Here is a 21,822-nt window from a genome sequence, read left to right as displayed (position 1 = left end):
TAAATGTAGAATGGTACATAAGAATAACGAATATTTGTTACATTGTAAATAGATTTTTCAGTTAAGATTATTTAATTTTTAGAGTTCTTTATTGAGGAACGTAATTGTATAAAATATAAATCTAAGTGTTCAAGTGTATTTTTTGTGTGTTTGCCAACCTGTAACCCGTCTAATGGAGCATCATACAGACATTATCCTCATCTGTTCACACTGTTCTGGGTTCAAATCCAGGTCAACTAAATATATGATATAATATAACTTACTGATATATAGTTGAATGCATGCTCTGCGCGATGTCTAAATGCATCCACAAGTCTCCCGCACCTGTCGACGTCTGCCGTCCCACTTCCATATAGAAGAAACATTCCAAATCACCGCATCTGTCAAAGAATTTAAATCACTTTCGCATTAACAACAAAAATTTGATCTGAAATTAACGTTGGTTAAAAATGAAAACTATTAATAAAGATCTTAGGAGATCGAGACTGTAACCTCGCTGCAAACTGGCTTCGTAATATAAAACCCAATAAATTGTACCTATAATAAACCACCCACAGATATAAAAAATATTACTTCTATCAATTTATTCAAATCGAAGCTAAGTGAATATGTTAAACAAAATTACTTTTAAATTCATTTCTTATAATTACTTTTAATTCATATTTCTTTAATTACTTTTATTGCATGTAGGGCTATCTTTTATTGTGATTATTTTAAGAACCACTACAATGTTAGGTTAATCTAGAGTATTATTCTCATGTAAGTGACATTTTTTGTCTTTTTGAGAAATAAAGTCTTTAAACCTAATTTTGGGCATACGGCAGTTATCCATAATTCTAAGTATATATCAAAACGCAAACTTATCGTAATAAAATAAAAACGATAAATATTGTATGAAACTTATGTTTTCGAGTTTTATTTATCCAAAATTTAAATTATCATATTGACGTAGGTATACATACTTCATTCTTTTTTTATATATAATAAGGACAGGAGGCTCACCTGATGTTATGTGACACCGCAGCCCATTGACATAAGGCTAGTGCATGGTCGGCCTTTTAATAATAATTGGTACGCTCTTTTCTTGAAGGAACCGAAGTCGAATTGACTTAATTCCTAATGTTTTTTAATGCCCCTAAAAGTTGACGCGGTGAGCAGTGTTGGCCTATTGGCTTCAGCGTGCGCCTCTCCTCCCTGAGTTCGTAGGTTCGATCCCCGACTATGCACCTATGGACTTTCTATGCGCGCATTTAACATTCGCTCGAACGGTGAAGGAAAACATCGTGAGGAAACTGACATGTCTTAGACCCAAAAAGTCAACGGCGTGCGTCAGGCACAGAAGGCTAATCACCTACTTGCCTATTAGATTACCATATGATTCAAATTCAAATTCAAAAATCATTTAATCATATGGGTAACATTGTACACTTATGACTTGTCAGCAAAGAAATACATAATATTAGTGCTTCTAATTTTACATTTAGTGCCAGTTCTCAAATCAAGGGCGTAGAACGGAAGAGAAGAACTGGCAATAAACTCTCCGCCACTCTTTTTAATCGCCATGTATTTTTTTTTCATCATGAATCAGATACAGAAATCTGAGGCCCAGACCTAAAAAGGTTGTAGCGTGAGCAAATGTTACAAATGTACGACTTCCAGACCATCACTGAGCTGAAAAACTTGAATTTCTGTAGACACGCAACAATTCAAGTAAATATAACCGGAATTAGCAATGATTTGAACTAATACTCCCAAAACTCGTCTTTGTTCCTAAAACGAACAATCAGACAAATGTGATGCCAATAATTCCAAGACGAAAACAAATCAAACCCGTCTGAGACGCGTATTAAGTCCATTCAACAAAACATGGCCTGGTATAGCCCACGCGCTCAGTGAATCATCAAAACAAGTGCCAAATATTGCTTCTACAGTGCAACGAACGCACAGTTATACGTTTTAACATTCAGTTGAGGGTCGGTACTCATAGAACTAAGTTTTTAAAAGGATTTTAACATTTGCAACTTGTCAATTAGGCTGACAATGAAAATACCTAGGATATAAGACAGTCATTGCAGAAAAATCTGTAAATTATTTATTTGTGAAATCTTGATCTATTTCTGTAAAACGAAATGGATTTTTAAACAGAACAGTCCAGTAATCATCACTACATATTATAAAACAAAATCCTTCTCTCTCATAAACTACTGCACGGATTTTCATGGGGTTTCGGTTACTGATAGACCGATTCATATAGGTTGCTTGGAATAGTATAGCTTGTTACTCAAGGAAATCAATTTTCCCCTAAAATCCTGAACGCATTTTATGACCTATATGATATGGTATATTGTTGACCAACAGCACATCATTCTACATCTACAATATTTAGTAAACCTGGCTATGGCAAAACGCAATTTAATACTGCACCAACGTGTATCACTTAAGAATTCACACGCAGCTAAATGCGATATAAACTGTACCAGACGTGTCTCGCATTATAATTAAGTGTTATTTATAACTGGGAGAACAAAGCGAACCTAAAATAATCTGCATCCAGTAATAGACAAGCAATGCTGAGACAAGCCCGCAACTTCTGCATAGATAAAAACGTCCCAAACAAAACGTGTAAGCGTAAAATTTTAACAACTGGTCGGGTAATTCTGGTAACAAAAACATACCAAAGTCAAAATCATTTATTCATATAGGTAACACAATGTACACCTATGAACGTCAAAAAATAAATATACATTAAATGCTTCTACTTTTACAGTCTTCTCAAATCAAAGGCGTAGAACGGAAGAGAAGAACTAGCAATAAACTCTCCGTCACTCTTTTTAATCGCCAAGTTTTTTAAAACAAAAAACATGGTTTAAAACCAACGTTTGTAAGGAGCTGCAACCGTTACACCATGTTCCACATGACATCTTAAGTAATAAATAATAATAAAATAAATTAAAAAACAAAGATTTGTCCTCTATCAGCAGGGGGCATGGTGAAATAGGAGCACGCACTTACATTCTCGTGGGAACAACACGAAAATAATAAAAAAATAGAATAGTTGAAATTACTAACATCACGAATTCACATATACCATACATTAAAACCTCAGAAAAGACAAAGAAAAACAAGGGGATAAAAAATTATTTTTGTAAAAATCCGCTGGCTTGCAATAGATGGCGTTGATATAGCTATTTTTCAATTAGACTCAAGTTACGTAATTAATAACATTATTATTAATTATTTATATTTGCATTTATAGTGTAAAATAAAATACTAAATAACTTTTTTATAGAACAGGGGGCAAACGGGCAGGAGGCTCATCTGATTTTAAGTGATACCGCGCATGGTCAGTCTCAATGCCAGAGGGCTTACGAATATGAGGACTCTAAGTCGAATTGGTTCGGAAATACTTCACCACGGTTCCACATAGTGGTGGTGCGCGGCAAAAACTACTTTAAATAACGCTCAGGCGGACGTCGAAGTGATACGGTGGAATTTTGTATTCATCCTCGACGTCCGATGCTGAAACTCAGCAACTCTGCTGCAGGTAATAATCCGAACTAACTGTCTAACTTTTATTCAAATATGTAGTAAATTAAAACGATGAAAACTTGTCGCTATAGTATAGTAAAAGTTTATTGCCAGTTCTTCTCTTCCGTTCTACGCCCTTGATTTGAGAACTGGTAGTAAATGTAAAATTAGAAGCATTTAATGTATATTTCTTTTTTGACGTTCATAAGTGTACATTGTGTTACCTATATGAATAAATGATTTTTGATACATGCTTATAGCTTATATACGAAATGAAGAATTGTCTACATTATGGCTGTGAGAGCTTGTTTATTTGACTCGAACGAACCTATTAAGTAAAATTATCAAAAATACAAATATTACAGTTGTTCGTGTATCTGTAAACAGGAAAATACTAAATAACAAACTCTACTAAGCGGGCAACTAAAACACCAATACCAATTTGAATCGCAGTTTCATTCGCACAAAGCAAAGAAACATGTCTGTTTTTCTACTGTGGACCTTTCTTAGAAACATTAAAATGAATTTCCGCGTCTTATTTTGTGTAAGAAAAAGTTCAGGTCATCGACACGAGACGGTGTTTTTTAAAGGAAACGATTTTCTTAGAATTATATCGCCCTAAATTAAAAATCATGTATGTATATCATTGTGTTAACGTAGGATTTTATTGCACACATGTACATTGTACAATAACTATTATTTAGTTATGTATGATTCAGAAAAAAACTACAACAAGGTAAAATCTACCTTATCTTACTGATTGGATTGTTTTATTAACAACTTATTCCGTATGTCTTATGTTGTATAATTATAGAAATAATGGAATGTGAAGACTAGATTATGAAACAATTAGTTTTAGTTTTCCCTATTGAGTATTAGAGTATGACACTATTATCTGTATCTATCTATTTCCTTCGATAACATATCTATGCTCAATAATATAAAGCTGAAGAGTTTGTTTGTTTAGCCATACTCAGAAAGTACTGATTCCAACTGAAGAAGAAAAAAGTGTTATATTGGATTGAGGAATATATCGGACGGAGTTACAACAATTGAGGAGACACCAGCCAGCAATATTAATTAAATCCTCCAATCTAAATTTAATCTAATAAGTAAGCCTCATCAGCCTCCTGTGCCCTACACACGCCGTCGAAGTTTCCTCACGATGTTTTCCTTCACCGTTCGAGCGAATGTTTAATATGCACATAGATAGAAAGTCCATTGGTGCACAGCCGGGGATCGAACCAACGACCTCAAGGATGAGAGTCGCAAGCTAAAGCCACTAGGCCAACACTACTGCTGTAGTAACAAACACAGCCCCAAAATATCAACAAGTATACGCGATAAAAATAATAAAATTATTAAAAACTTACCGTCTAATATTCTTCAGAGAGTACTCCACACGTTCCGGTATGACCAGATCGCTGATATGTTTGTAGTGGCTTTTGATCTTAACCAGAGTTAAAGTCTTGTCTGTGAGACACAGGTTATATAAACCTCGGATGCTCTTGGATGCGCCAAGACCTTTCTTCAGGACGTTCACTTGCCATACGTGTTCTGGAAATTGGTAATCTATTTAGTTAAGCGAATGCACTGGCACTAACAGCTTAACAGAGCTAGAGCATAGAGAGCTGTCATAAGTAAACACTAAATCACTGTGTTTTAATCACGAAAATGTGTACTTTATTTTACTTAGTTTTTCGTAACAAATATATTAAAAATATAGCATATTATATATTTGTAGAAAATAAGTTCTTAGTGGTTTAGCGTAGTGCTTTACCTATCATGTATTGGCCTAGCTTATACTGGCCGCAAATAAGGGTTACCTGCTGCTAAAGATGATAAATATTTAATGTAGAGTGAAATATTGTTTTGGAATAATTTAATTAAAAATATTAGCGGCCAAATTTTGATAGGCAACTTGGTAGATATACATTCTTCTAATTATAAATATACATTAAAATTTGGTTTCTAGCAAATAACCGATGAGCGCACTAATCCTGCAGCCGGATCTCGTACTATTCAAAAATTCAATACCTTTTTGACGTAGGCAGTCAATCTAAGTCCGAACTCTGAATTAGACCTTTCGGAATAATCCCATAGAATAGTTACGACAACAATTTATAAGGCGGTTGAAGATAACTCAGCAAATTTTAAGACCCAGAAGGTTGTTTGGTTTGAGGCTTAGCAATGTAGCACAATTAGAAATTATATTAATATTAAAAGTTCATCTAAACTAAATTAACTTCCGTTTAAAAAAATTAAAATTATTGTATAATGCTACTAAATTAATTTTAATATGCCTACAAAAAAATAATAATAATTCAAATATGGCGTGCGAAATCTTTTTTTGGTTTAATTAATAATAAAAATATTCACATGAGAACCGCATGATCGCTACAGGTTCTAGGTATAGACAAAATAGTTAAGAGTTGTTTTTTAAATCACTCATAGACGTGACTTACGTACAAAAATACGTTTGTTTTATAAATGAGTCGTACAAAATTACGAAAAAGTAAACAATATTCAATATATTGTTACAGTGCTAAAAGTTAATAAGTTTCATAGGAAATACCTAATCTATAGATCAATCATAACTCGATAGAAAATAACCAATTGAGTCATTTGTGTTTTCCCCACGACTTGATAAATAATTTGAATAAAAGATTATTCAACTCATACGCACAAGGATTTCCATTTTTGGACTTAGCATGGAAAAACTATTAACAAGAAAAACGGACAAAAAATTATTCCGGTGCATATTTTGTTACTAAGGCTTAGTGGTAACGTAAAATATTTTATTAAGTTAATATTTATACTAATATACTTTTAAATATTTACTTATCAATAATGAATCAAATTAGATAAACAATTAAGTATTGTCTACTAGTCCAGGTTTTACTATAATCTTATTGTATATAACCAAATCTTAGACTTCCGGGTTAATCCAATTGACCACTAAGCGACGATATCGATGTTACATAAGGTAAATAAATATCTAATATTACAAATATAAGGAAAACGGCAAGTTTGTTCGCTGAGAATTTGGAAAGTGATACGTTCGATAGCTGTTCGCGGAAAAATATTGTTTATAGAAATATATCATCTTTATCATTACTTAAGGAGACTTTGATTTAATGTATAAATGTATATGTCACTTTTAAGTATCGTATACCTTCATGATACCGTAGTATTAATCAGGAGAAAACGCATGTGCGTAACATTTAAAAAAATAATAAAAAAATATTAGAAAAACGCAAAAACGTTTTTAATTTATTGTGTTTCTCCGTCCGTTCTCGCTAATCTTTTAACCTATGTTTATACATTATATAAGCAATTAAATTTTACAAATTAAATTGCTTAGGTCGGCTTTGTATAATTTATAGGTTTCGATTATCGAAATTAAAAGATATTATACATATAGCTTTATATGTTCAGTTAGTCAAACGTTGCAGACAGGTTGTTTTTTTAATAAGTACAGTAAACCCTCCTATAACACGGTAGATTCGTTTCGCGTAAATGGAAACGCTTTGTAGGAGTATTCTCGCATAACGCGCTTGTATGACCCCATATAACGCTTTATGTACAAATTATTCACGTTTAACTTTTCTCGTTAAACATAATTTATGTCCAATATTAAGTAAATACAGTGTTATGACCGAAATAAGTGCGCACAAATCATTATAAATGTCACAGTGCAGAAATATAACGTGTGAAATCCCCGCGTTATGTGGTGAATATCCACCCGTGTTATACGAGGGAATGAAATCGTTTAATAGAAAATGCGCTATGAGAGTACCGTGTTATAAGGGGATTTACTGTATTTGTTACATGTATAAATTTGTGTATTAACAATCTTTTTTTTTTTTTTTTTTTTTATGTAATAGGAGGCAAACGGGCAGGAGGCTCACCTGATGTTAAGTGATACCTTCGCCCATGGACACTCACAATGCCAGAAGGCTCGCAAGTGCGTTGCCGGCCTTTCAAGAATTGGTACGCTCTTTTCTTGAAGGACCCTAAGTCGAATTGGTTCGGAAATACCTCTGTGGGCAGCTGGTTCCACATAGTGGTGGTGCGCGGCAAAAACTGCCTTAGAAAACGCTCTGTTGTGGAACGATGGACGTCGAGGTGATACGGATGGTATTTTGTATTTTGCCTTGACGTCCGATGATGAAACTCAGCTGCAGGTATTAGACCGAACAACTCCTCTGAACACTCTCCATGGTAAATGCGGTAGAAGATGCAGAGAGATCCTACATCTCTACGCAACGCCAAGGGATCAAGCCGCACGGAAAGTGACTGGTCGTCGACGATTCGAACCGCTCTTCGTTGAATACGGTCAAGTGGAAGGAGCTGGTACTGGGGAGCTCCCGCCCAGAGGTGAGAGCAGTACTCCATGTGGGGCCGAATTTGCGCTTTATATAGTTGCAAGCGGTGGCCCGGAGTGAAGTACCGTCTCGCCTTGCTGAGCACACCAAGCTTTTTGGAGGCTAATTTAGCCTTTCCTTCCAGATGACCGCGAAACTGAACGTTATTCGATATGTCAACGCCCAGTATTCCGATGCTAGCTGAGGCTTTAAGGAGAGTGTCTTCGAAGAGGGGAGTAGCGACAAAGGGAGTTTTTTTAGCAGAAAACGCGCATACTTGTGTCTTCTTGGGGTTAAATTGGACTAGATTTAGTCTACCCCAGTCCGAGACTCCACGTAGAAGAGTTTCGACTTCAGACACAAGTTTGTTCCGGTACTCATCGACAACAGCCCGAGAAATACCTGCCCGGCCAGTGTAAAAAGTATCCCCAGTGCTGTCGTCCGCATAGCAATGAATGTTGCTAAGCTGCAACATATCATTGATATGCAGAATAAACAGGGTCGGGGATAGGACACAGCCTTGTGGGACACCAGCATTCACAGGTTTCAGGTCGGAGCATGCTCCGCCGATGACGACTTTGATGCTTCGATCAGCGAGAAAGCTGGAAATCCAGTTGCATAATTTCTCTGGGAGCCCATAGGCTGGAAGCTTCGAGAGCAATGCTCTGTGCCACACCCGATCGAAGGCTTTCGCTATGTCCAAACTTACCGCCAGCGCTTCCCCCTTGGACTCAATTGCCTCTGCCCACCTATGTGTAAGGTATACAAGGAGGTCACCAGCCGAGCGACCACGACGAAAACCGTACTGGGAATCGCTAATCAGCTGGTGGCCCTCTAGATACCTCAAGAGCTGGCTGTTAATAATGGTTTCCATTATTTTGGAGAACAAGGAGGTAATAGCTATTGGGCGATAGTTGGACGGATCAGAGCGATCGCCTTTTTTAGGGATCGGATGTACCGAAGCGATCTTCCAGCACTTCGGAACAGTGCCGAGCGTGTAAAGGTACCGGAAAAGGCGCGTTAGGACCGGAGCCAACTCAGGAGCACAAGTACGCAGCACAATTGGGGGAATGCCATCAGGCCCGCTCGACTTATGGATGTCCAAGGAAGACAAAGCTTTACGGATAGCACGTTGCCGGAATATAACTTCGGCCATCGTAGTATCACACCGCAATAGTGTCGGTGGTTCCTTCCCTTGATCATCCAGAGTGGAGTTCGACGCAAAGAGACAGCCTAGAAGATCGGCCTTCTCTTTCGCGGTATGGGCCAGTGAGTCATCCTCCCTATGCAATGGTGGAATTGAGGGCTGACAGAAATTCCCTTGGACAGCTTTGGCAAGAGACCAGAAGGCTCGAGTTCCCGAAGGGAGGTGGGCCAACTTCTCACCAAATCTGGCAATGTGCTCTGACTTTGCTTTAGCGATTTCCCGCTTGAAGGACCTGGAGGCTGAATTGTATGCTTTTTTACGTTCGCCGATAGTCACATCACAGGATGTCACCGCTTCTGCCCAGGCTTTGAAGCATTCATGCTTACGGCGCAAAGCCGCTTTGCAAGAACGCCTAAACCAAGGCTGGGACTTGCCACCGACCGGCACCGAAGAGAATGGAGTAAAAAGATTCATACCCTGCAGGACCACCTCGGCGACAGAGTCAGCGACGGCATCTGGAGTACTCGACGAAAAGCAAATGGGCCCCCAAGGGTAGGACGCAAAAAAAGACCGCATCCCATCCCAATCTGCTGACTTATAGTGCCACACGCGGCGACAGCCCACGAAGCTAGGCCGTAGAGGGCGCGTGAACGGCACAATGCTCCGGACCACACAATGATCTGATGAACCCAATGGCGGTTCAACAGAGACTTGATAGTTCTCCGGATGTGAAGTCAGCAGAAGGTCCAACAAAGAGGGTTTATGACCATCCACATCTGGTATTCGCGTAATCGCAGGGACCATTTGTGTCAGGTCGTAGGCTAAAGCAAAGTCGTGAAAGGATCTTCCCGCGTGATCGGTAGTTTCAGAGCCGAGCCAATCGGCATGGTGGGCGTTAAAATCGCCAAGTATCACGATTTCAGCGGTAGGAACCCTTTCGAGCAGGGAATCTGTAGCCATTTGGATGTGCTCAATGAGTCGGTCAGTTTCGGTATTTCCGCTATGGGACCTATACAGGCATGCGTAGAATCGCGGATGGTCATCGCAGTCTACGCGCAGCCAGAGGTTAGATAGGTCCCTTCCTTCAAGCGTCCCGAGGCGACGAGAACAGATATCCTCTCTGACGTACACGCAAACTCCAGCCCGCGGCACAAATGAATGTTCCAATTTGTACCCCGGGTAGGAGAGGTAGGAAGTATCAGCCGGGGAGGAAATCTGAGTCTCGGTAAGAAAGAGCAAGGCCGGCTTCGCAGTCTCTAAATGGTGGTGGACAGCGTTGATGTTGGAATTGAGCCCCCTAACATTTGTGAAGTCCACGGCGAGTGTGGACGGGGGTGCCTTTGTCAAATTGCTCCGTTTGCCTCGAGAACGATTACTGTTGTTTTTATCGAGCGCAGAATTGCCCCCCCCAGAATACGAAGGGCAGCCTGTGCGTCCACCACCGGGTGCTGTGTGTCCCGGTGTTGGACGCCCAGAGGGGGATTCTCCACCGCGAGCGCGTGTGGTACCCCCCTGGGGTAGTTTCTGTTTTTTCTGCACCTTCATATTTCTTGTAGAGGGGGGGGGGGGGGGGGGATGGGCTCCGGGAGTCTCTCTCACCGCACGAAACGCGAGTACAATAGGGCGAACCTATTGCATCACTTCACGCCGGTTTTCTGAGAGACAGTGGTACTGCCCCGGTCGTGCCTGCCCATTTGGCTGAAGCCCGAAGGCAACAGCATGGCACTCCCACTAGGAATCTCATATAATATATAATTTACTTTCATAATTAGATATGTTACATAATATATAATATAGAAAATAATTTATTTATTTCGTAATCCTACAGCTAACATAAATTATATATAATAACAAACAGTTACACTGAAAATATAGCCCGAGATGGAATACATAAATACATAAAACTACAAAAAGGTTCAAAAATTTACAAAAGGATCAAACAAATAAAAACTATTCAATACATTTAACTAAGTGGTACCTAATTTGGCTGTGTTGTGTGATGGTGTAAAAGTGAGGGTAAGTATGTGAAGGTGTGCATGTGGGGTATGCTCATGATGGAGGTGATTCTGCGCTATGGATATTCTTAATACTCCTTATAACCATATTCCTCGATAGCTTAAACAAGTCATGGCTTAAATACCTATTGGTCGTTGTATAACCTGGCTGCGCGATATAAAACTGAGTTTTTTGCTTAGTTAGTGTTGATGTGAGGAACATGAAACAAAGCACGATTACGAGTCTGGTGGGCAGGAACAAGGAAGGTAGGTCTGAAAGGTAGGAATAAAAAAAATGAAAATAAATTAGTGGCGTTACAACCATTTTAGATCTGGGTCTCAGATTTCTGTATCTGTTTCATGATTATTTTTCAATCTAATAGGCAAGTAGGTGATCAACCTCCTGTGCCTGACACACGCCGTCGATTTTTTGGGTCTAAGGCAAGCCGGTTCCCTAACGATGTTTTCTTTCCCTTCACCGTTCGAACGAATGTTAATTGCGACCATGGATAGAAAGTCTATTGGTACACAGCCGAGGATCGAACCTACGACCTCAGGGATGAGGCCGAGGCAGAAAAAATATAAAGGTCAAACTAAGAATTGTAATTAAATTTTATTTATCACAGCATAGAACTAGGGAATTAAAGTTCGATGACTTTTTCTTTTTAACGAGTTTGTACTATCAATACGTGACTGAAAAACCAAAAATCAGAATATTATAATAAATTTATAAAACGGTGGTAAAAAAAAGCTACCAAAGCCAAAGTCCCGCAACTAATGTTTTGATTTAATCACTATTTAAAATAAGGAGGCCCGCAAAATTACGAACAGTGCCGCGCTCATCGGATCGCATAATTTTTACTTTATTAGTTCTATCAAGTTCGGTAAAAGAGAAAAACTTAGTATTTTGGCTAGACATTGACGAGTTCCTGAATAGTCTGTAATTTTGGGTAATTTCTTGACTAATTGAATATAGCCAACATTGGACATACAACACATAACACAACATACAACAACGTACATACAACAACAGCGTTCTCTGCATTCATCAATGTTTTATTCATATTTTCGCACGTTTATTTTTTATCTTAATAAAGTCTATTGTGTATACTTAAGAACTGGTAACCTATATATAGTAAATGGATGCGAAGTTGTTTATCATCCGCAAAACAAAGCATCAAAAATACAAATAAAGCGAAAGTAAAAGATCGCTTTCCACCCTGTCATCACAAACAGCTGAAAGCGAAAGCCAAGTAGTAAATACCGAATGTTTTCCGTGAGGATATTTTCCGGTAAATAGGATTTTACGAAAACAAAATATTTATGAAATTGTACAGAACATTAAAACATTGCTTCTGATAAAACACATACAGTTTTTTTTATAAATATCCCTATACAAAGTAGGAATTAGAATGTTTAACCCAATTTTACGCAGAGGAACCGCAAGCTAAAATATTTCAGCAACAGTCGCGACATTAATTTAATTATGATCGATCATGGTTTTTGTTGACTTGTTATGATACGTACAATGGTAAGGTCAATGACATATCAATTAGTTTTTTAAGTATGTTTCCACCGTGACGCGGCGCGGTACACAATCCTTGCAAACTCAACTCTCAAGTCATTAACACTTGGCTCCAATTAGATATAACTGTTCAAACTTACGTCTTGCCACATTTTTTGTAATGTTTTGTTGGAATTGCATAAGCACAAGATATTGGAATGCGCTATTTACAAAAATATTAGAAATAAACAAGAATTACCAATGCAGCAGAGATATTGAATATTATTTAAAATTTATATTGTTATAATACGTTTCCATTAACCTGTTTAAATATAGAATCAAAATCGAAAGTACTCAAGTTATGGCTGGACTATTTTGTGACTATTGAATTAATTTTAGCAATTCAGACTCCACAACTTCCTGACATACCAATATATTCAACATCCTACATATTAATCTCAATGTCTAACAAATACACTAAATAATTTATATTTCTAAAATAGGGAATAAATAAATACAAAATACATATATATATACATAACTAGCAGACTCGGCCAAGCGTTGCTGTGGCTAAGGTTTTTGTTATATTACATAGTAGTAAACTATTCAAGGGAAACGGTAGGAGAACATCAGTCATGGGGACCCATGGGCACCATGCTTCTTTGGTGGTTATGTCATTAATTTGTAAATAATATTGCAGGTATAAATTAAGATGTAAGCTATCCTATCTTTTAAGTTAGATCAAACTGCACACGGTGTGCAAATTTTATTAAAATCGCTCAAGTAGTTTAGGAGCCCATAGCGGACAAACAACGTGACGCGTAATTTATATATATATTAAGATATCAACATCAATTCTAGTCATTAAAGTTTTTCACTATCTGTACTTTTTTTAATTTCCGCTTTTAATTCATTAAAAACTAGTTATTTATTTGTCCTTCAATACTACTTAATGAGTTTTTATCGAGACATTTTTTTCTCTTGAATATACAATTTTCTCAATGACAGCCTTTCAAGAAGTGAAAATTCTCTTATTTAGTAAAATACATTTACATGGTCAGAAAGAGTATTACTTGACAGACATAAATAGACTGCAAGGCCAATTATAATATTTTTTTAAATATCGAGGGAAAAGTTTTTATTTAATTTTTAACAAATTTAATTACTCAGTCAAATATTTATTTAGTAGTAGTAGTAGTGGTGGTATATATTAATTTCCAAGGCCTCTATAGCCTCAACGTACTTAATACAAGTTTTGCCATAACTTTATACTATTAAACATTGGTATCACATAAATTTTTATTTATTGTTAAATCATGTTTAATCAAAATCTCTATCAAGAAACAAATTTTGCTAAGATTAATTATTAGATATAAAAAACTTTTTATTTTCCACCAAAAGAAACTTTGATTATTATTTCATAAGTAGTTTAAAAATAACAGTTTGGCTTTGGTTAATGAACAATTAAAAAGGTATAGTTAACATGAAGAAACTTAAATATTTCTCGTTTTTTAATGTCCTTACTGTTGCTCTATAAATTAGTACCTTTTATTAGTTTGATAAAATGTTAGCTAATTTAAAGATTACTTAAAAACTAAAGTGATAATGGCTCAAGTCAGGCAAGTAAAATTAAATTTAAATTAAATAATTTGTATGGCAAATGCTTACTTCGTTTGTGTTATCAGCAGCTATTTTCATTCAATGAAATTGATGAATCAGACTGACTTGTTTACAAGTCATAATTTCAAAATAACTTATCAAAGCAAATTATATAAAAACAATTATAGGGAACAAGTTTGCTTAGTAATTTATAATACAATATTATTATGCAACATTGAAACAGGTACATTTGCCAGTCAGGTAAATAAGTAAAGTACTTACGTATGGGATGAAGAAGTTCAGCACTTGCATCATCATTGCGGAATAATTTGAGTATAGCAGCCAACCATGCATGCAAGTCTTGCTCATTCTTTGCTACTATGCACAGCTGCTCCTGTCGAGTGAAAAGAGCAATAACATGCTTCTGCTTCAAGTCCAACCTTCTAGTTATGTTGTAGCAGCTCTTAAGGGACAGCACGCGGCGCGGGGCCGAACCTGATCTAAACTTCTTCTCACTCTCGTAATACTCTAGCCTAGCAGAACAGTCAGAGGTTTCCGCGCGTAGAACGAAAAATTTCTTTTTCATCGTCTTTAATTTTCGTAGGTGGCCCTGACGCACGATGGCGCCAGCCTCAGAAACCGCAGCCATGTCAGCGCCTCCGCATCAGACACAAATAACCTTCAAGTTGTTTACGAACTGTTATGAAAGTCACTAGTCTCGGTTGACGCGACTAAAAATACGTACTATCTCTTTTCAATAGTGCGTAAATAGTAAAGCGCTCGACAAATCGAAAGGCGTAACTAATCCGTATTCGAGATAGTCCTGGCGCCATATGACTGCTTATTTTCAACCACTATGATCTTCAACCGAGATAACGGCGATTACTCCGCAGCAATGCGGTGCAAATATCAAAATACAAACAACAAACACTTTTCAATCCATAATTTGGTACGCTCGCTGTTACACTCGGTCATATACAGATACTCGAGTTTAGAATGAGATAAAACCATTCATAGTAAACGTAATCTGCACGGCGCACGCCCTTCCGTAGGTACACAGGGCATGGAAGTCACGCCGTGGTCATGCCTTGGAACGACACCAAAACAATCAGATTCCAAACTAGTCTTGCACTATCACTAACACAAAACCATCTGGACACAGTCAATACAAGAATCAAGTTACACGAAAGTAGATGAATGTTTTGCACTCGATTTACAAAACTCTTGTTTTTGCGCGTCGTTTTTTATTGGCTCGTCCGCTCGTCGCTATTGCGTGTCATTTTTCGAACACCGTAGTCCGTTACTCGAGAAAAATAGTGCCGTTTATAAATCGGAAAGTTGTACCAACTACCAATCATAGTCACAGATTACTAAAAGGCAAAAAATAATTATACCTTTGTTGGAGTACCTTTTCAAAAGAAGTTCACGTTTACAATTTCTTTAAATATTAATTATAACTATAGTTCATAATTATGATTGTTTAGCGTAGTATTCTTAAACAAATTTGAACGTTTGTTAGATTTCAATTAAGCCATTATTATTGGAATAAAGCTTGAGAAAAATATAATTTCACTTTGTATGATATATGGTTAGTTATTTTGTATCTTGTGCATTGTAGTCCAAGAAAACTAAGAATGGTAATTGTTATATGTTTATTGCGATATCAAGACACGTATCCGAGTTTATATATTTTTGATTATGACAACACATAATTATACGTCCGTCTGCCACTTCCTTTTTTGGCGGGAACTGGAAGGGCGCCTTTTTTTAAACAATTTTTTCAATAAATTCAAATAAGTTGGTAAACTAACGAAATACCTAGCTGGGACTAGTCGTAATGGAGCCGGAGAGCGGCGGAGATGACGATGGGTGTATGGCGACACCGCGGACAACAAAGAAGCGAAAAATGAAGGAGCAGCTTCCAGCGGCGTCTTCGTCACTAGACGATAAGTACAAACCCTTTTTTAAACCTGAATATAAGAGGTCATACCCGGACAACAGCTCTAAGGAGGAATTCCCGATCTATGTTGAAGGAATTAATGAGAAAATTGGGAACAAAATCCCCTTATATCTCTCGAAATTTTTCAAAAATGTAAAGGGCATTGTTGAAAAGCGTAGATTAAATGCGAACAAAATAATGGTAGTCTTCAAACAGGCGGTAGCAGCAAATGACTTCCTAAGCCATAGTTGTCTTAAGGAAAACAATTTGAAGGCGTACATACCAGCAGCGTCGGTGGAGAGAACCGGCACTATTAGATTCGTCGACAAGGAGTCGAGCAATGCAGAACTGTATGAAAAACTGATGGCGGATGCCGAAATTATAGCTGTGAGACGGTTCACCAAGAAAGTAGGTCAGGAAATAGTCCCTCTCACTACGGTGAGTGTAACATTTGTAGGCACTTCCCTCCCACAATATGTTTTTCTGGACAAGTGGAGGTACAGGGTATATACTTATGTGCCACCACTGATGCAATGCTTCAAGTGCATGAAGTTTAGGCACCATGCGAAAATATGTCGAAATGATGATGTATGTTCAAGATGTTCAGGTGCACATTCCTACAAGGAGTGCTCATCAGACATCTTGAAGTGTTGCAACTGTGGTGGGGACCACCTAGCTATATCTAAGTTTTGTCCCATTAAAATAGAACAACGTAAAAAACATGAAACAAATTACTTGACCAGAATGTATTCAACAGTAGTATCAAACAAAGATTTTCCTGCGTTGACCAAAGCGAAAACAGACAAATCATTGACATTTGCATTGAAAACTAAGTCTACCCCGTTTAAGAAAATTGAAAATAGTCATGAGCAATATCACAGCACCGGTTTCAACCGTTCAAACACCAAATACTAACTCCAACACCTTGACCTATGACTACCTTGTAAAAGATGATATCTTTTTACAAAAAATAATAAAAACCTTAGTTACATTAGCTAATTCGAATAAAACAAACACAACCACACACATTAAAGATATATTAATAGAAAATCTTACCAAATAATGGCTGTTTTAAAAATAATGCAACATAATATTCAGAGTGTCAATAATAAAAAGGCTTTACTTAAATCATCATTAATTCAAAATAACATAGATGTGTGTCTTCTCAATGAAACCTGGTTAAAAGATTCAAACCCCTATTTATCAATCTCTGGCTATAACTACATAGGAAAAAATGCTAAAAATGAACATGGCGGTGTAGGTATTTTAATAAAAAATGATATTAAATTTAAGGTCTTAAAAACTACTTTCTATCAAAATATTCAATTTATAGCTATTTCTATAATAACAGGATGTGGTCCTGTCTCAGTGCTCTGTGTCTACTGTCCACCAAATAATAGCTCAATTAGTTTGATTAATTTGAGAAAGATTATTTTGCAATTATCCTTGTCTAATTAGCCTTGTCTTGTTTCTGGTGATTTTAATGCTCACAATATAGCTTTTGGTTGTGATACTACCAATTCAAGAGGTCGTGAATTATTTGATATATTTGATGATGCTGATTTATGTATTTTAAATTCTGGTGACCCTACTACTATTTCTAGACCTGGTAATAATGCATCAGCTATTGATGTTACTTGTGTTAGCCCTGATATTGCACCACTTTGTGAGTGGTATGTCGGTGATGACCCTTTAGGGAGCTATCATTTACCTACTTTTGTTAACATCATTACCTCAACTCAAAAATATACAGTTCAAGAGTCTATACATAAGTATTTATATAATAAAACAAACTGGAATATGTACAATGACAAATCCAAAGATATATTTGATAAATTTTCTCCTTCAACAATTGATCCTTTAGTTCAATATGATGAATTTTCTAAATTACTACTTAGTTTAAAAGAAAACTGTGTTCCATTGTTAAAGCATAAATCTTCTAGTAAAAAGTCTGCTCCTCCAGCTCCTTGGTGGAATGATACTTGTGCAGAGGCTGTAACCAAATCAAAAGAAGCGTTAGCTAATTATAGACGTAATATGACAATGGACAATTATATAGAATATAAGAAAATAGATTCGAGTAAAAAAATTATTATAAAAATGGCTAAGAAAGACAGTTGGAAAAGTCTTTGTTCGTCTTTTAATAGATTCACTCCAGTATCCCGAGTGTGGAATTTTATTAGAAGATTTAAGAGAATTAACATTAATAGAAATGTGTCTAAAAATGATGAGTGGATAGCAAGTTTTTTAGAGAAGTTAGGGCAGCCTAGTAATAACAACGATAATATTTCTGGTTTATTTGAATTTAATGATGGAAGTCAGTGGAGCAAGTTTCTACTTAACTCTTTTTGTTTTGAAGAACTTGACATGGCTTTGTCTTCAAGAAAGAATACAACCCCTGGTCTTGACGATATTCCTTATATTATGCTTCAAAATCTACATATTTCTGTAAAACATATTCTACTTAATATTTTAAATTCGCTTTGGTCTCAGCAATTGATTCCAGAATCCTGGAGGTTGCAATGTGTCATACCAGTGTTAAAACCTGACAAACCCAACGATCATTTTAATTCGTACAGACCCATTTCTCTAACATCTTGTGTAGGGAAATTGTTTGAGCAAATGATTAAGATTAGACTGGACTATTTTGTTGAAAACCAGAAACTTATTCCTTCTTGTCAGTTTGGATTCAGAAAAGGCAAAAGTGCAGCAGAAAGTTTTATAGCTTACCTGACTGATATGAAGAAGTGTTTGTTATCAGGTTCTACTGCAATTTGTGTTTTCCTTGATGTTCAGGGGGCATATGATAATGTAGATCTTCACCAATTAATTAGGGTGCTATATTCCTTGGGCTTCCCAGGAAAGCTTTTAAAATGGATTTTCCATATGTATTATGGTCGTTCCTTATACATTAAATACAATAATGTTTTTCATGGTCCAAAATTAGCATTCAAGGGGTTGATGCAAGGGTCTTCTTTATCTCCAATCCTGTATAACCTTTATACTTCACAAATATATAGATATGTGACTGAATCTGTAAAAATATTACAATTTGCTGATGACATCTTAATATATAGTGTAGGCAGTAATTTACAGGTTACTCAAGCAAAAGCTAATTCAGCTTTATGTCAACTTAACTACTATTATACTGAGATACTTAAATTAAATATAAATAGTAGTAAAAGTTCAGTTTTAGCTTATGGTATTGATACTAATGTAAATGTTAAGTATAACAATAATTTAATCCCTCAAAATAGCGAAAAAAAGTTTCTTGGTGTAATTTTTGACACTAAATTAAAGTTTACCAAACACATTGACTATATTTGTAGTAGAGCTTTGAAAGGTATCAATATTTTGCGGTCCTTAGCAGGAACTTTTTGGGGTTCTGATCCAAAAATTCTTTGTTTATTATATAAAAGCTTAGTACGTAGTCATTTTGATTATAGTTGTCTGGCATATATGAATATTAGTCCTATATTATTAAAAAAGCTTGATGTTATCCAAAATATTGCTCTTAGAATTGTTACTGGTGCAATGCGTACCACTCCTATCAATTCTATGGAGGTTGAGTCATGTGTAGAACCACTATGTATTCGGCGAGTATTAATTGCTGAAAAATTTTGCCTGAAAGTTATAACTTCTCAGAATGATGTTCTTCTTCCAAAACTTTCTTATTCTATAACTATCACTAATACACCAGATTTGCCTTCAAGTATAACAGCGACTAATGTTCTCAATAACCAGATCCCTGAATTATTGGGAATTATGAGCTTTATGACTGATTTATCTGATAATATGTACAAATCTGAACTATGGCCTGTATATCTCTGTAAATATAAAGCTCTTATGTGTAAATTAAATATAGATATGTCCAGTGTAGTAGATAATATAGACTTTCTTGATTATTGCTGTACCAAGCCTAACAGTTACAAAGTCTACACTGATGGGTCTAAATCTTCATCTGCAGTGAAATCGGGTTACTATGATCCTCAGGCTAAAACCTCAAAATGTTTTATGTTAAGTAATACTTGCAGCATATTTACAGCTGAAGCTTATGCTATCTATCAAGTTGTATTGTACTTACAAAGTTTACAAAATAATGATAACTATGTGGAGTTCCTAATAATTTCAGATGCAAAAAGTGTGTTAATGGCTTTAGACAAATGTCATACTCATTATAGAAATAATTATTTATTGTATAAAATTAGAGAAACATTGATATCTTTGGATACTCCAGTAACATTTAAATGGGTGCCCTCTCATAGGGGTATCAAGGGAAATGATATTGTAGATGGTATTGTCAATTCTAATTATGATGAGGATCATAGTATTACATGCAGAGTTCCTTTTACGGATTTTCTTTTCGACTTAAAACAAAGAAGTCGCAAGTTATGGGAAAGCTATTGGAAATTATCCTCACAGCATAAAGGTAGTTGGTATGCAGAGATCCAAAAGGAACTCCCATGTAAACCTTGGTATGATAAATACAAAGGAGCCAATGAACGTAAATTTATAACCATTATTAATCGTTTGAGGTTTGGCCACTGTCAGACTCCAAGCCATTTATTTCGTTTTAAAATTATAAATAATAACAGATGTACATACTGTGGAGGAAATGAGGCCGACTTATCCCACCTCATCTTAAGTTGCCCGACCTTTAAATTTCAACGATTAATACTAGTAACGGATATTATGAAGTTGATGGATTTTGATGAGAATAATCAGACTAAAGTTAAACTTGGACATTCTTTAGCAAATAACCCGACAAGATCAGCTTTAGACTCATCAGTCACTGCAAATGGTAGTCAATAGTCATCAATGTCAATCATCACAAATAGAAATTCCCCGCCGTGTCCAAGATTTACTGAAATGTCCAGTTCTATTCAAAGCTATTTACTATTATATAAAAAACACGGCTGAGAAAATTTAAAGCTCACCATTGTATTATATAAATTGATTGTATTTTATGTTAAGTTAGTATAGTTATTTTTGTAAGATATTTTGTTATACTTCTTTTTTTTAAACTGCCAATGGACTTTGTATCCGGCTAATAAATAAATTAAAAAAAAAAAAAAAAAAACGTCCGTCTGCTTTTGTTCCGAATCCGTCATTTCATTTTGCTACTAAAAAAGGTACCTACCTACCTACTAAGAAACGGGAAATGTTGGCAAATTACAGAAGATAAATACGTGTTAAACTCGTAACCGCATAATTATTTGATGAAGAAGATTGGATGTTCAAAGCCCAATATTTTACCTATTTCTGTTGTGAAATTGGTAATATTTCGATACTGTGAAAACCATAGTCGTAGGGAAAGGAGAGTTTTTATGTCGTTTTCGGTGTTCAGTGTTCAGTGATCGTGTTTATTGACTGCATTACATTTACAGTTATGTGATAATCGTGGGAGGTTATGGTGAATTGGGCTGGATTACAAGGTAATTTATATTATAAAATCGTGTGTAAACAGAATAATGTGCAAAAGTGAAGTACCTAGCACGGTTGCGGTTTCATAGTTTTGCAACCATCATTAGAGCGTGAAAATCGTGTCAAGCTTATATCCTCTGGGCCTTAGATTTGTGAATATGTTTATTATACTAGTTATTTATAAGATGATTTTTGTTTGTTGTAGTTGAGGAGACAATGGACTACAGTCACTGATTGTGAAGGTAATTGCTAGTTGTAATTCAATAGATTTCACTTTAGTTTGTCATCAAACTTACATTGAACATATTTCAGATTATGGC

At 36.1% G+C, this 21,822-nt stretch overlaps 2 protein-coding genes across 3 annotated transcripts in view; one reads left to right on the top strand and one right to left on the bottom strand.

Annotated features, from left to right (window-relative positions):
- Nucleotides 1-15,423, bottom strand: part of LOC125058673 — a 58,860-nt gene extending 43,437 nt beyond the window's left edge. The window contains exons 1-3 of one of the 2 annotated variants that reach the window (XM_047662789.1): nt 14,422-15,423; nt 4,902-5,085; nt 264-380 (exon numbers count right to left, since the gene is read on the bottom strand). In XM_047662789.1, coding sequence (XP_047518745.1) covers nt 264-380; nt 4,902-5,085; nt 14,422-14,788 — 668 coding nt within the window. In that variant the 5' untranslated portion in view covers nt 14,789-15,423. Of the gene's footprint in view, nt 1-263; nt 381-4,901; nt 5,086-14,421 lie in introns of those variants that run through there. The other variant, XM_047662790.1, reaches the window with a different exon arrangement.
- Nucleotides 15,424-19,201: 3,778 nt separating this feature from the next.
- On the top strand, nt 19,202-20,905 carry LOC125058693. The gene has a single exon (XM_047662830.1). It carries the CDS (start codon nt 19,538-19,540, stop codon nt 20,888-20,890), a length of 1,353 nt encoding a protein of 450 aa, XP_047518786.1. The 5' UTR covers nt 19,202-19,537; the 3' UTR covers nt 20,891-20,905.
- Nucleotides 20,906-21,822: the final 917 nt, after the last annotated feature.

The sequence above is a fragment of the Pieris napi genome, chromosome 18, assembly GCF_905475465.1.
Source record: "Pieris napi chromosome 18, ilPieNapi1.2, whole genome shotgun sequence".
Taxonomy (NCBI): domain Eukaryota; kingdom Metazoa; phylum Arthropoda; class Insecta; order Lepidoptera; family Pieridae; genus Pieris; species Pieris napi.
This window is presented reverse-complemented; position numbering and strand designations above follow the sequence as displayed.

Excerpts from the sequence above, each read along its gene's own strand:
- LOC125058693 (XM_047662830.1), top strand. The coding sequence starts at position 19,538 with ATGAATATTAGTCCTATATTATTAAAAAAGCTTGATGTTATCCAAAAT.